Below are 15434 nucleotides of genomic sequence, written 5' to 3' on the forward strand. Positions count from 1 at the left end.
ACTAATCACAGCAAACGAAGTAAGCACATATCTCAAAGAAAAGTTCATCAAACGAAAGATCTAGAGGAAAAACTTATTTTTAGGTGGCAGCTTGTCCACAGAGGTTTTATTCATGGCACAGAAGTCACACCTGTGTGTCAGCACAGAATGCTGCAGATCATAACTGTTGAAACGGGGAAAGGCAACTGTACAAACACGCCACCAGGCAACAAATAAAGGGAGCTGAACGGTCACCTCCCCACTCTGAGTCTATCAAGCCCCATGCAACATTCCCCCCCCCCCCCATACCATTTCTCCCACGAGGCCCCATTTTATAGACCCTTCCTTCCCACTACCCCAACACTGAGTCCCCTTCATCAGGGCCCCTCGTCTCTTCTCTGCTTCTTCTAGCACTGTGTCCCCCCCTACCAGGACTCCCATCTCATCCCCCTCCCCTATTAATCCCCGACACCGTTCCCTCACCACCCCAACGTGCACCAATGCCTCCCCCATCTCCTCCTTCTCCCCCCACCGCCTCAACACCATTTCTCCTACAAAGGCCCCATCTCATCCCTCTGCCCCTCAGACACACCCTACCCCATGTCCCCCACACCACGGCCTTTATCTCATGTCCCCCCCCCCCAAGACACCATGCCCCCCATCACATCCCCCCCCCCCCCCCCGACACCTCCCCAACACCGTGTCCCCCGCCCCAGGACCCTCATGCTCCCACCACCCCAGCTACCCCCTCAGCTCTTCCCCAACAATCCCTCATCACTCCCCTCCCCCCAATTCGCGCCCCCCCAGTATCCCCGGCCAGCCGCCCCCAGGAGCTCAGCCCCGCATACCTGTGCCGAGGAGAGCGGGCCCCGGGGGCGCGGCGGGCGCCTGGCTGACCGGGATGAAGGGCACAGTGAAGTTGAACTCGGTAGCGGAGGAGGAGAAGAGCAGGTTGGTGCCGCCGACGGAACCGGCCCCGGGCCCTTTCGTGGCGGCCATAGCTGTGGCTCTTCCACGTCTCCTCCCCAGCCCTGAGGAGCAGCCAGCCCGGCCCCTTCCGCCCTCAGCGCTGCCCGGCTCCAAGATGGCGGCGGCGCAGCCCACCCGCCCCTTCACGCCGCAGCGTCAGGGTGAGAGGGGAGGGGCCGCGCCGGCCGCCGCGGGAGGGAGGCCGCCTCAGCCGGAAGTTCGGGACCCAGCTCGGGGAGCTCGCGGGAGGACGGGCGCGTGGCGACGGTGGGGCGCAGGGCCCGATCTGCGGGAGCGGCAGGCTCGGCCAGTCCCGGCTCCCGCCCAGCGCCCGCAAGATGCCGTGTGTGGCCGACTGGCTGAACAGCCCCCTCAGCATCGTGCAGGGCATCTTCGGTGAGCGCGGGGCTGTGGCTGGCGGGGAGCAGCCCTGTGGGAAGGCGGCGCGGGGCCGGGAGCTGGATAATGGGGCGCCCGGGGCGGGGAGGGGAGTCAGCGGGCGGGCGAGCGCCGGGCCCTGCGGGTGCCCATGGCCACGCTCGGGAGCGCGGCGGTGGGTGGCTGGGAGCCGGGGCTGAGGCAGAAGTGGCCGCGGTGGGGCGGTTGTGGCGGCTTGGCGGGGCTCGGTTGGCGCGTGGAAGGAGTCGAGTAACAGCCCGCGCAGGGCGGGGGGCCAAGCCCGCTGCTGCGTCGGGTGCTCCTGGGGCAGGACCGGAGCCTGGAAGCGATCCTTACCCCGCGGTGCGGAGCGCCGTGCTGGGGGCTGATTTGTGCCTTGAAATAGCCAGAAACAGAAGTTGGGGGGGCTACAAGTACTGGACATGTGGGGGCGGGAGTTGCTGCCTGTAGCTAACCGGGCTGTCAGGCAGCCGAGACATAAATTTCTAAAAAGTCTCGAAACACCGCAAAATTATTCTCTCTCAAAATCTCTTAAATAATACTTTAGTGAAGACGTCTCCTTCCTGATGAGAGACCTGGCAGGGCAAGACATGCACATTCGCTGGTGCCCAGGGTGTGAATACACAGTTACTTACAATAGTCTTTTGCATTAGTAATTCCACTTTGCAACAATATCTCCTCTTTCCAAAAGTGTCAATTTTTCCCCTGAAAAATATGCGTTCAGAATGCAGTTTCTTCCTGTTTACAAGTCTTGAAAGATTATAGTGTTGGAAAAAAAGCATTGCAAGAGTAAGACAAGTCGTTCATGGGTGATGTTAAAAAGTGATGACTAAAGTTCCTGAATTTGAATCTGTTGAATCACTCTACAAACTCTCCCATGAGCTCAAATAGAAAGAAGGTTGAAAGACTCCTTCACCATACAGAAAAATAGGACTCACTATGCAAAAAAACTTTGCTGAGGAAGCAACTCAGGAAGTCATTGAACACTAGCTTCAGGAGGTAGCCGAGTTAGTCTGTTAGAGAAAAAAACAACAAATGGTCTGGTAGCACTTTATAGACTAACAAAACATGTAGATGGTATCATGAGCTTTCGTGGGCACAACCCACTTCTTCAGATGACCACTAGGAGATTTTTAAAGTGTGTACCAAGATGAGGAGTGAAGGCAGCTAGATTCCCCTGTATCTGCAGCTAAAAAAAATAGAGGCAGCTGAGATGGATTAGAAAGGATGTAATTTCAAGGACTTCCTATTGAAACACAGGTACATCATGTATAATTTGGGCTCCTGTCTACATTGGACTGAAACTTAAGAAGCTATACTTTTAATTCTGTCCTTGCTAAGGAGGTATATGTAACAGTTTGGTGAGCTAGTATGGACAGAACCATAGCATGTTAGATGTTTCTAAAACATGTTTTTGTCTAGATTTATAAACATTGTAATGAATTCTAATACCAGCCCATTAGTATTTGAAACTGCTTTTAAAAAAAAAATTCAGCTCTGTTTGATGCCCAGCACTCTAATGACCTTAAACTTAAGTTATATCTCCCTTGTAGTGATGAGTATATTGTTCTCAACTACCAATAATACTATTGAAGAACATGCCAAAAAAAGTTCTTAATTTTAACCAAAACATAATGCATAGTTTCTTAATTACTGGAATAGGAGCTTGTGCAGAAATAACACTTACAAAAGGTTACATAATTCACGTGATAAAGAAAAGTAACACATAATCAGTCCCCGATATTCCTTGCAGTCTTCAGTGTTTTTTAAATCTCTGGCGTCTGAGCTTTCCCTCCCCCCCCCCCCCCCCCACCTATGCAGTGGATATATTTGCCTTTTATCTCTGTTAAGGTTCTTACAGAAAGATAAGAAAATACAAATGGTATCAAGGCTGTTATAATATGCATGTTGTGTAGGAGTAAAGTCCTCTTAAAATTCAGTTCACATCAGCAGATTGCCTATCAGGCTGAATAAAAGTTGAATGTACTGTACTATTGCCATTCTTAATGCAGTTTGTTTTCTAGCTCAAAATGGTCCAAGTCCTGACTGGGAGAAGAAAGTGACCGAATACTTTAGAGAGAAGCTAAAAGAAAATAATGCAGCTAACTGGGTAAAATTGGTTAAATTGTTTGGAGTTTTTTCCATTCTTCCAACTCCTGCCTTCTTGCTTCTCTGTTATAGCGGCAAGTTTCTTCTAAAGAAATCTGTGTGTGGAACTTGCTCGTACTTATCTGAAAGGGACACTGTTGAGATTCTAAGCCCAAAATTTGGTTTATCTTACAGATATTTAAATGTGAAAACCTAACTAAAGTAAAACATATAAGGGTCTGATCCAAAGTGTATTGAAATTAATGAAAGTGACTTCAGTGCACTTTGAATCAGTACCTAAACTGCTGAATGCCAACTAAATGTGCTCCATTAGATGGCAGTAGCTGACAAATATTATTCTCTATTGCGTTTGTATAGGCATAAAAACCTGCTCTGACTTGTAAATTGGAGATAGATTTTTGTACTGCAAATGTTTATGGTTGCCTGCAACATTAGTATCTCATCATGATCTATTATTGCAATACTTGACATTTCAACTGATTGGAGAGCTAGCTGTTATAACTACTGCCTTTCAGTTTGGTGGTGGAAGAAAACAATTCACACCTCCCACTAACTGCATGCACCCTCTAATGCTATCCTAATTCCTGTGCTGTATTTGGAAATCTGATTATAGGTTGAACCTTCTTTAGTCCATCACTCTTAGGATCTGACCAGTGCCAAACCAGAGAATTTGCTGGACCATGGAAGATCAATATTGTTGAGCAACATTATCAACACTTCCACTGCTTACTGGGTTCTTAGAACACATTTAGGGGGAAAGCAGAGCTAAAAAGCAGCACAGAACACTGAGAGCCAAGACTAGTGAGTATAAAAAAGGCATGGGATTGTAGTAAAACTTGGCCGCACCCATGATAAGTGGATATCTGGCTAAGTATAATCATGCCAGACCACGGATATTGCCGGACAAGAGTACGCCAGACTAGAGAGGTTGAACCTGTACTACATTCTCCTTATCTGCAAGTGTAAGGTGCAATATGATTTGAGTCTTCATAGTATGTTTCTATTATGAAAGATGACTAAAACTGACACTGAGTTCTATATTTATTGGCCTTTGGGAACTTTCAGGTCAGATCTGCCCATTCTAATGGTAGAAAAAGATATTTTTTTCCAGCTTGGAATCTGAAAATAGTTTACTGCCTTGTGCATCTACAGTTTCTGCAACTGGAAACTAGTGAACAATTTTGTTAATACACAAGCTGGAATAGAATTTCCTCTCTCTGTATATTAGTCCTGTAGAGTTAAAAATAGTAAAAGGATTGAAGGTAATAAAATATTACATATATACTTATTTTAAACTAAGCAGATCTGATTCAGAATAAACACCCGTTTCGATGTTTAGTTAAAAGTTTTCACTTTTACATGGTGGTATTTCTGATGCCACTCATATTTTAAGATGGATATTTCCTCCCCAAAACTGACAATCCAACCAACACTTGATTTTTCAAAACTGAATAAACTTCTGATAAAGCTTGTGCTGGTGTCATTCATATAATGTGGAATTTGGTTTTCCTGGACAACCCACATTTTTCTCCTTCCTGTTATGTCATCCCATATGGAAAAGCCTCCTTTACCTTAAAGGAACCCTGTGTTTTGACTGCCTTTTCTTGGCTGTTTGGAACTGTGGATGTTTTGATAATCAGAAGAGTTGTATGCAGTATGTGAAACTTTACCCTTGTGTTGGCCAGATAAAGGTAGCCAGACCTGGTGAGTCACTGTGTCATGGCATGGGATGGTTCTGGAGTCTTTCTGCATTAGCTTACCTCTTTTTAGGGCTCCTCAGTAATTTTACTAAGGCTTTTTTGCAGCTAATAAGTAGGTATGTAAAATCCCAGTTAAAAAGTTAACTGGTTAACCATGATCCTGTGGTGGAGGGCTGCTCAAGCTGGGCCGAGCACACCGTACCACATGCTTACCAGGTAACCAGTTAACCCTTATCCAGTTAACCCTTAACCAGGCTGGCTTCTTATCATCATTAATTAAAGTCCTCAAAGTCCAAAAGTTATGAGTCAGTATGCTGAATGTTCATATATCAAAGTTTATATAGTCACCCTTTCCCCTACTTCATCAATCCATTCCTATGTTTTTCTATGTGGAGTCTTTCCTGCCTTGGCAAGCCATTCCCAGTCCTAGCTAGCTGTAGTCTTTTCTCCCTTGGTGTCTCAGGATCTCCTACAGAATTCTTCTGCTTTCTACATCTCTCAGCCTCTGCATAATTCTGAGTCTTCTCCTGATATCTCACTGCTGAGGCCGCTCCCTTGTCTAAGAGTCTTGGTTTGGTTACGTTACATGGCCTTAATTTTCCCAACCTAGGGAGAAGAGTTAGTTGTGTCATAGGTAGGGCTCCTACCTGTTTCCTTCTAATGGGCCAGCCTCTCTGAGAGAATAACTTTATGAATTTTATTCAATTAGAAAATTAAAAATTGTAAAAGTATGATGGTTCAGAGATGTTACAAAGTATAGAAAATAAATTTAAATTAAATTTAAAACAATTTGAAATAGGACAGGGTCAGGTGTCAAGTTTGTCAAAAAGGGACATCAGTTGAAAGTGAAATCTGGTTCAAGAAACACTATCAACTTTAACTTATTTTTAAATTTGATAATTAAAAAAACTTTCTGATAAAATGCCCTTTAAACAGCATGTCTGTAAAATTCTGTAAAGGGTTTGCACAGTGTTTTTCCTACGCCCCTGCTAGTTTCAAGAGCAGCACTACCAAAAATAGGCCCACCTCCATTCCCTCCTTCCTTCTTGTTCAGCTTCACTTTCAACTTTGCTCTTTCCCAGGCTTTGATGCAACAGCAGCCGGATATAAGCACAACTTATATCACCAAATTTGTGAACTAATTATACACAAAGCTGTCAAGTGGCCAAAATAAACAAACTGGAACAAGATAACAAATACATTTTTAATTACAGTAACCTCAACTGTGGTCTGTAACAACAATAGTACGAAACATTCAGATGGAAATGTAATTTACACAGTTGGGTTAGGAAAGTAAAAATTTCTTGTAATTGACTACTTGGTGAGTGGACTAGAGTGAATAATTTTATTCGTAGTGGTGAAGTCATGAAGGAAAAGAAATGAATAATGAGTGCTAGGTGATCTAAGGATAATAAATAAAATATGGTATGGTCTCTCTGCATTATACAATTTCCTTCATGGTACTTATAACTTTTATATTGCATGTTTAAAATAAAATTTCCTGTTCATTTGATATTTGTTCATACTTCTTTTAAAGATACCATCACTGAATGATGTCCCCCTCCATTACCTGAAGCCCAATAGTTTAGTGAAATTCCGTTGCATGGTTCAAGACATGTTTGATCCCGAATTTTACATGGGAGTCTATGAAACAGTTGATCCAAATACTAAAACACGTGTAAGTAAAATATTGATAAACTGTTAGGGTAAATGTTTGGGGTGGACTAACTTTTCATGTCTCTATCCTTCTCTGTCTTACTGAACTGAACCTCTTGAGTATTCAAAGGCTACTCAACATTAGTTCAATTTCAACAAACTCAAGAAGCATGAGGGACATTTTACTACATTTTAGGTTATGATTTGCCACAAGTAGATAAAATTGTGGCAATTATAACGTGTGTTGCGGGATCTGTGGGAACTGAATCACTTCTCTGTTTAAAATCTTCAGGTGGTAAAAGTTTGCACAGATGTTTTGGATGGACTTTAGCCTATTTACTTAGTTTCTGTTATCAGTAATAATTGATGTGATTCAAAATGTTGAAAGGAACAAAATTATCATACTGTTTTATTTGGCAGGTTTTACATTTTGGTAAATACAGAGATGTAGCAGAATGTGGGGTAAGTTGTGAAAATGCTGTATAATCTAAAACTAGCCCTTAATTTAACATATTTAAGCTTTTCATTCTCTTCTCCTTCTCCCTACAATGACCTCCAAGAAAATATGCAATGAGTTTTCTAATTAATTAAAATAAATCCTTGTCAACCAGATATCATCTCTGCCACTTGGTGTTATTTTTAGAGAGCAATATAGATAAGACTTGAACCTACTTCTTTGTCATTATCTTTTATTTTCATTTTTCTGTCTTCAAAGTTGTAGAAACCAAGAGTGTTATAAAAATTGTCTGTAAAATGCAGTTCATAAAAAGTATTGTACATGTGCTGGATTAATCATTTTTTTTCAATCCTTCAGTTCAATTCCTGGAAATATATAGTTCTGTGGATTCAAAGTGAATCCCGGGGAGCATTCCTTGTTATTCATGGTTCTTGAGCCATCTCCATGTCAGTTAAAACTAGTTTTGCATACGAATGTTATTAGTTGTGGCCAAGAAATAAAATTTTGGCCCGTAATCCCATCAAGAAGTTAAAACTACTGGCAAAGCATGTTGCCTTAAAGGAATATACTCTGAGTACTTTGATAGTCAAGTCAGTTTACTTTTTTTAATAGAACAATGTTATTAGTACTAGGGTTGCAGTTAGAAAGTATTGAGAACAAATTGAGGCTTACATTTTGTAATGTAGAATGGATCTGAATTTGTGGTTATAAGCAGGTTCTGCTGGCTTAAGCCATTCTTACTGTTGTAGTGCACAAGTGTGAGTTTGTGGTAGAGATCAAGTAACTAATAATAATCACCCTTTCTTTCCCTACATTCTTGAAAGAGTAATTAAAAGGTGACTTTTTCAACATTTTTCATGCGATTGCATTTGAGACCATAGAATCAGTCATTTCAATTGTTGACCAACAGTAGGGAATCCTTTAAACATTTATTGTTGCTTCTTCCCACAGGGGTTAAAGTGGGTGGAAAGCACCAACATTTTTCTATTCATGTATTCAAATAATGGAGTAAGTCCTATCCTACTCAACTTCATGCAAAAGTTGCAGAAGAATGTTTCCTTATGGCACCAAAAATATGGTCTGGAAGATGAAACACTATGGAAAACTTGTATAGAGTGCAATTTAACAGTGCTACTGGATTATATTTACATTTTTATAGTCTGAATTTTTGTGCTTTAAATAGTAATTTTTTTCATTAGGAAGCTACTTATTCTACCTCATCATAGCTAAGTACATAATTCTACTGACAGAGTAAGGCAATGACTTAAAAACAAATATGGTCAATGTTAAAAATCTGAACCTTATGATCTATTGATATCCTAGCCTCAACAGGAAATTGATTTAAACTCCTCACAAATGGTCACTTTGGAAAGACAGACCTTCTACTGTGTTCCAGTGCCTGGAGAGTCAGCGTGGGTGAAAGAAATATCCTTTATTCAAGCCTGAATTATCTGAATTATGATAAATTTGTTTGAAGGGCCTTGTACTTTGAGAAGATAAGATAGTTATTAACTTAAATGTGCTATGGTAAATGGGTGTCACAAGGAAGAGGGAGAAAAATTGTTCTCCTTGGCCTCTGAGGATAGAACAAGAAGCAATGGGCTCAAACTGCAGCAAGGGAGGTTTAGGTTGGACATTAGGAAAAACTTCCTAACTGTCAAGGTGCTTAAACACTGGAATAAGTTGCCTACAGAGGTTGTGGAATCTCCATCTCTAGAGATCTGTAAGAGCGGGTTAGATAAATGTCTATCAGGGATGGTCTAGACAGTACTGGGTCCTGCCATGAGGGCAGGGAACTGGACTCAATGACCTCTCAAGGTCCCTTCCAGTCCTAGTATTCTGTGATTCTACGGTGCAGTTCCCTGATGAGGCATAATTTATACACTTGTTGTAATAATACCTTATCCAGAAAGCTGGGATAATGCAGCTTGTGCTGGTTGACTTTTTTCATATTAGCAGGATAAGTCCTTAATTCTTAATTTTACGCATATATTAGTGCAAGTCAGGCTCGAGTGAGCCCTTCAACATCCTACACTCCAAGTCGCCACAAGAGGAGTTATGAGGAAGATGAAGATATGGAGCTGCATCCACCTAAACAGAAAGAGCAGCATATGGGTGGTAATTGATCTATTGATTGATTATTTCAATACCATTATGAACTTTTATGTATCATGGTGGTTTACTAGTGTTGTCTTTGTCTTGATCATTGTGCTGGTTGAACGGTGAATGGAAAAAAATAGGAAAACCAGCTGTTTAACTTGTAAATTTGCCCAGGACTAATGTTACCTTGTATATTATATTATTTGTTTTCTGTTGCTTTACAAAATAAACTAGTATTTTTTGGTGGCAACAGTAGTAGAGTGACTATTGTGTGAAGAAAGGAAAGGCTTCTGGCACAGTTTAATTTTCAGTTCTGTCAGACTTCTAAAGTCACTTCATCTCAGTGTCGCTTTTCCCTATGTGTAGAAAGTGGATAAAACAATGGAATTGTCAGTTTAAATTGTAAACTCTTTGAAATAGGGATTGTCTCTTATTACTTGTACAGAAAACACTTACCAAAAAGGGGGCCTAAATATCTGTTGGGGACAGCTTTACTATGAAGAACAATTTAAGTCTCAAGATCTAGCCCACCTTACTTCTCTATCTCCTGTAACTGCGTCCTCCTATACTCAGCTTTTTAAAGGAATGTAATTTATTGGTATTACCTGGAACTATCTTGAGCCCACCATACCTTGAAAGGGAAAATAAGGAATATAAGGCATTTGTAGTTCCCTGAAAAACAAGTCCTAAAATTATGGGTGCAGGGTGAATGGCTGGTCTGGAAAGGCAAGCCCAAGGTCCTGCCCCTTCCATGCCCACTGAAGCCCAGCGCCTATTGTGGCCAGCTTTTCCTTCCTCCACCCCCCAATCCTGGAAGGATGAGGAGCCATATGATCCTTGGAGCAGATGGGCAGCCATGCCATGGCCCCAACTTTCCCTGGTGACCAGGGTATATGTTGGGCCACCTCTGTCTTTTGGGGAAGGCAGTGCCTTCCCTGGTGTATAGTACTTGTTGCCCTTGCCTAAAATCCAAAGTACTGCAGAATCTGTTAAAGTTTTTTGTTTGGTGTTATATTTGTCAGCTGAGCTGTCAGATTTTAAGGTTTTAAATATTTTTCTAATAGTGTACAACTTAAAATAAACCTTTTTCTTATGTCTGTAATAGATTTCAAAATAAATACTCATATTTGTAGTCTGAAGTAAGCAGTTACAGAATGTCATTTTATCTTTGCATTAGAAAATCAAGGTGCAAAATGCAGTATTTCCACAGCTCTACACAAATGGTAGCTTGCCTTGCAAGTGACAATATGATGCTTAAAGATAGACAAGGAGATTTGATTTGACTAACAGATTTTCATGCCTAAAATCCTACATATTCATAATGGTGTTAATTTTTGGTGATAGATATACAAATCTTTTATATTTGAGGGACAGTAGAGTAACAGCTGGTAGAAACTACCGATTTGTTATTCTTTCAGGATCCCTTTTCAATTCAGCATGCTTCTGTATTAGTTTCTGAAGGAAGAAAAATTGTTTAGATTTTGCTGTCATGCTTAAGTAAGCTGTAGAAGGTTGTCATTTCTTCATGTTGCAGGGAATTTAGGGAATATCCAGGGGTGTGGAGAGCCAAAGCGATTAGAAACGGAAGCTTCTGCAGGACATCAGCTGATCTCCCCAAACTGCTCCCCTCCACTGGATCTAAACTTTCCGCTGCCAGGAGAAAAGGGCCCTGCATGTCTTGTAAAGGTAATCAGACAACAGCGGTGATTACCAAAGTATGTTTTTCTCACTGAGGGGATAGATTAGGGTGTGGGAGAGAAAACTCTGAATCCAGATCAGTTTCAGTAAGAAGCCTATATTATCTTGAATTTTTCCTCAAATAACTACTGTCCTGTTTTCCTCCTCACTGCCTATAAGGGATATTAGAGTTGATAACAGCAGTGCTAGTAGGTGTTAAAGCACATATTCATAGCTGCACTTGGCAAAAAGGTTTGTCAGTTCAGTAAGGATGATATTAATTCATGAACTCTTCAATAGGTTGAAGATGCTCTCTAGCAGAAAGTTTCTTTTTGATTAATAACTAATGTTGACTACAAAACTGCAAGCAGTAAAACTCATCTGTTATTTCTATATTTAATATCATATTATTCAGAAATCTTATTTTAAAGTTAGTGCATTTCATCCTTTAATAAGTGCAGAATATGGTGGTTTGGCAGAAGAAACTAGATAATATAAGTCCTACAAAAGTTGAAAGAGTTTTTTCTGATCTCAGCTTCTTAAAAACTGACGTGGACCAGAAGATACAGCCTCACTGCACAGAATCTCTTTATTCTACAGTTGTTTTCTGAAATTTCTGCTCTTGTCTGATTGACAATCCATGCTGTCCTTCTTCTTGTAATACATTCTGTTCTGTCTGCCTCCTTGATTTATCATGCTGTCTTCATGGCAGGTCTATGAGAGATGGGATAGTTTCAAAGTCAACGATATTCTTGAAGTGTATGGTATTTTGTCCGTGGATCCAGTACTCAGTGTAATGAACAATGAAGAGAGGTAAGACTTGGGCTTTTTATTCTAATCTGTAGGGATTTATGAAGTTAAAAAGCAAAGTGCTCTTGAATGGTTTCACCCTTCAAATTAAGGAAGTACTTAACCATTTGTCTGGGTATTAATCTAAAAATGCTTTTTGCCTACATTGAATATAATGCTTGTAGTGAATTGACAGCCCTAGAAATTGAAGTCCTTGTCCACAGAACAAGTACTGCATGAGCAATGGCTGTTCATATTTTCCAGACTGCCCCAATGTGCCTCAAAACCATGGAGAGTAATGTTTGTTCATTTTTCATATCTATTCAATCAATGGTGAAAGGCTCCTTATTGCGTAACCAGTTCTTTTAGTGCTCAAGATCTCTAAACTAAGCCTGGGTTTCATTCTCTGCCATTGAGGGGGCAGTGTTGGAACACTTACCAGTTCATGATTTTAGGAGAATAAACCATGGTAGATAAAATTAAGTTGCATATTCAAAAGACTAATATAATTTGAAAAACATTTAAGGAATTTCCTGTTTTTTAAAGTCTTTTATTAAGTATATCAGAAGCAAGAATCCTTCAAGAGAATCATTACATAAAGGAAAAAATTGAGGATAAAGATATTTCAGAGAAGCTACATTATTTCTTTGCATCAGTTTTCATCACAGAGGATGTTGGGGAAATATCTGTAGTTGTTGGGTAATGCTGATGAGATACTGTCAAACTGAGGTATCAAATATTAGTGCTTGAAAAAACTATAAAGAGGACAGGACTACCTGGTATTCACTAAGAGATTTGAAAGAACTTCAGAATGAAGTGGGAGTCAAGTGTTAATGAAATATTACAGTTAGTTTCTCTAAGGGTGCATCTAGACTGTCATGATTTTGCGCAAAAATCTTGCCGCCTGTCTACACTGGCCGCGAGTATTTGTGCAAGAACACTGACTTTGTAATGTACAAAATCAGTGGTTCTTGCGCAAATACTCTGACACTCCCGCTCAGGAATAAGCCCTCTTCCACAAGTATTCTTGCGCTAGAGGGCCAGTGTAGACAGCCACATTAATTTCTTGCGCAAGAAAGCCTGATGGCTAAAATGGCCATCAGAGCTTTCTTGCGCAAGAGAGCGTCTACACTGGCACGGATGCTTTTGCGCAAAAGCAAATGCCAGTATAGACGCTCTCTTGCGCAAATACTTTTAACGGAAAAACTTTTCCATTAAAAGTATTTGTGCAAAATCATGCCAGTCTAGACATAGCGTGAGAGGACTGCAAATGTATTTTTTTTTCCACCGAGTGCTAGATAATTCTTGGAAATTGACTACAGAAACTTATTTCAAGACCAAGTAAATTGGCTGAAAAAAAATTTTTTTTAAATAGTTACAGAATACCTATAAAAGTATAGCCAAATGTAAGATAAGAATGAGTTGATCTGGAAAACTTTCCATATGAGAATATGAAATAATTAAGACCATTAACTTAGGAAATAAGTAGGAGCATAATAGAATTATACAGAATACTGAATGGTATAAAGAAATTGTATCAGATGTTCTTATTTACCTTCAGAATACAAGGACAAGGGAGCCTCCAATTAAATTAAGACAACAGATTTTAAAATGTTAAAGGAAAATGTTTTCTTTTAATGTGGTGCACCATTAATCTGTACATCTCACTGCCACAGATTAGGTAGGTAGACAAATCAAGAGGTTAGTAAAATCTGAAAAAAAATGATTAGACAACTCTATAGAAAAAGTCTAAAGTAACATTAGATTAAAAAAAATAATAAAAAGAATATAAAGCCTGGTAGTGGTTGGCTTACACCATGATAAGGCTACATCTAAACTAGATCCCTCTGTTGTCAGAGGGATGTAAATTAGACCTTTCAAAAGCACAAATGAAGCAGGTTTTTAAATATCTCGCGCTTCATTTGCATAGTTGTGTTGTGGCACTGTTTCGAACAAGCGTCATTTTGAAACTGAAATGCGTTTAGATGTGTTTGTTCAACAATGGGGTGCTTTTTCGAAAGATCCTGTATTCTGAGGAGTACAAGATCTTTCAAAAAAGCTCCCCGTTGTCAAAAAACAAACAAACAGTGGTTTCAGATTCGAAATAGCGCTTGTTCAAAACAGTGCCATGACGCGATTATGCAAATGATGTGTGGGATATTTAAACCCCCACTTCATTTGCACTTTTGAAATGTCTAATTTACATCCCTCTGACGACAGAGGGATGTAGGTTAGATGTAGCCTAACTGATGCGATTTGGGAGAAAACTGCCCTAAAAGACATGTTATTTTATGACTGTCCACTTGGAGTCCTTGTTTCTTTCTTTGAATTATATTAGCCACTTTTGAAGAGTAAGATATTTACTCCTGGGGGAATTGTGCACTAAAAAAATTAAAACTGTGCGCACAATATTTTAAAATTCTGCAAAATTCTACACGTTATTCATCAAATTGCACAATATAATTATGATTCCATACTAGGCATTTTTAATACAGAACTTTGAGTAATAATTTATTAAATTACAATACAGAAATGAATTTCTGCACCCTTCAGTAGTACCTCTATGGCTTAAGGGAGTCTCATGGGTAAGGGAGGAGCTGAGAGAGAGGGAAGTAATTGCTAGGTGTGAATAGTGAGTGATGTTGGGTGTGGGCAGCAGAATTATAGAATGGGGTTTTGTACCATGGTGGGGGGGAGGCAAGGATTGTTGGAGTTGGGAGCATCATCCGTGTAGATTGTGGCTGACCCGTAGTTTCTCCCACTCATTCCAGCTAAAGGCAGCACTGCTATGGAGCTTTCTGCAGGTGAAGGTGGTTCTGATTTCTCCCTCTTCCCCCTCCCTCCCAGAGCAGCTGTTCTGGGGAGGAGAAAGTCCAGTTGCTCCCCTGCCTGGCCCTGGCTGAAGCAGTCCCAGCAGCATAGGGGAGATCAGATCCATCTCCTCCTGCTGCAGAAAGCTCTGCAGCTGTTCTGCCTTCAGAGTCCAGCTCTGCAGGTAGCAGAAGTGAGAGTGGTAATTCTGCAATTTCCGCTCCCACCCCAACAATAATTTTGTGAACCCCACTCCTCCCGCTCCTTTTTATGTCAGGCCCCTGCAATTATACTGCCATCTGAAAATATTAAATTGACCAGTTTTAAAACCCTCTGGCCATGAAAATGATCAAATGGATTGTGAAGTAGTAGGTTAATAGAGCCTTTCACTTTTGTCTCTGATGCAAATCCAATTCAAGATGGTAGTGACTGAAATTTGTTGCTATTTGATGTCTCTTTATTCCAATGTTTACATTGAAAGACTAAAATAAAAAATTGGAGCTACTTTTGGAACGTCTCAGACTGAAAACTGAATAGTCAGCAGCTCTGAACTGTTTTCTCACCACCTGTTTTCTCAAAGGGTGGTTTTGCCAAGTAAGGTTGAGGCATGCTGATGGGAATTTTTGTTTGCATCTGCACTACATGTTCTGTGGCTGCATAGAAAATTTTGAAGTGTCCAAGACTGATAATCTGGCAGTCTTGTGGAAGTCTGTAGCTACACAAGATAGACTTTACTTGACACAGTTGCTTTATTTTTTCAAATGTTGATATCTACATTAGATACCTGC

The 15434-nt window shown here is 40.7% G+C and overlaps 2 protein-coding genes across 3 annotated transcripts in view; one reads left to right on the top strand and one right to left on the bottom strand.

Moving 5' to 3' along the window:
* Positions 1-1053, bottom strand: part of SEC23IP (SEC23 interacting protein) — a 46264-nt gene extending 45211 nt beyond the window's left edge. Inside the window, exon 1 of the mRNA XM_075935356.2 lies at positions 828-1053. Within this exon, the coding sequence (XP_075791471.2) occupies positions 828-978 (151 nt within the window). The 5' untranslated portion in view covers positions 979-1053. The remainder of the gene's footprint in view (positions 1-827) is intronic.
* Positions 1054-1130: 77 nt separating this feature from the next.
* MCMBP (minichromosome maintenance complex binding protein) overlaps positions 1131-15434 on the top strand; it is a 31369-nt gene continuing 17065 nt past the window's right edge. The window contains exons 1-8 of one of the 2 annotated variants that reach the window (XM_075935357.2): positions 1131-1344; positions 3360-3457; positions 6694-6834; positions 7233-7274; positions 8593-8694; positions 9255-9387; positions 10904-11055; positions 11759-11859. In XM_075935357.2, coding sequence (XP_075791472.1) covers positions 1287-1344; positions 3360-3457; positions 6694-6834; positions 7233-7274; positions 8593-8694; positions 9255-9387; positions 10904-11055; positions 11759-11859 — 827 coding nt within the window. In that variant the 5' untranslated portion in view covers positions 1131-1286. The remainder of the gene's footprint in view (positions 1345-3359; positions 3458-6693; positions 6835-7232; positions 7275-8592; positions 8695-9254; positions 9388-10903; positions 11056-11758; positions 11860-15434) is intronic. The other variant, XM_075935358.2, reaches the window with a different exon arrangement.

This window comes from Pelodiscus sinensis, chromosome 8 (genome assembly GCF_052426305.1).
Source record: "Pelodiscus sinensis isolate ZL-2025 chromosome 8, ASM5242630v1, whole genome shotgun sequence".
NCBI lineage: Eukaryota > Metazoa > Chordata > Testudines > Trionychidae > Pelodiscus > Pelodiscus sinensis.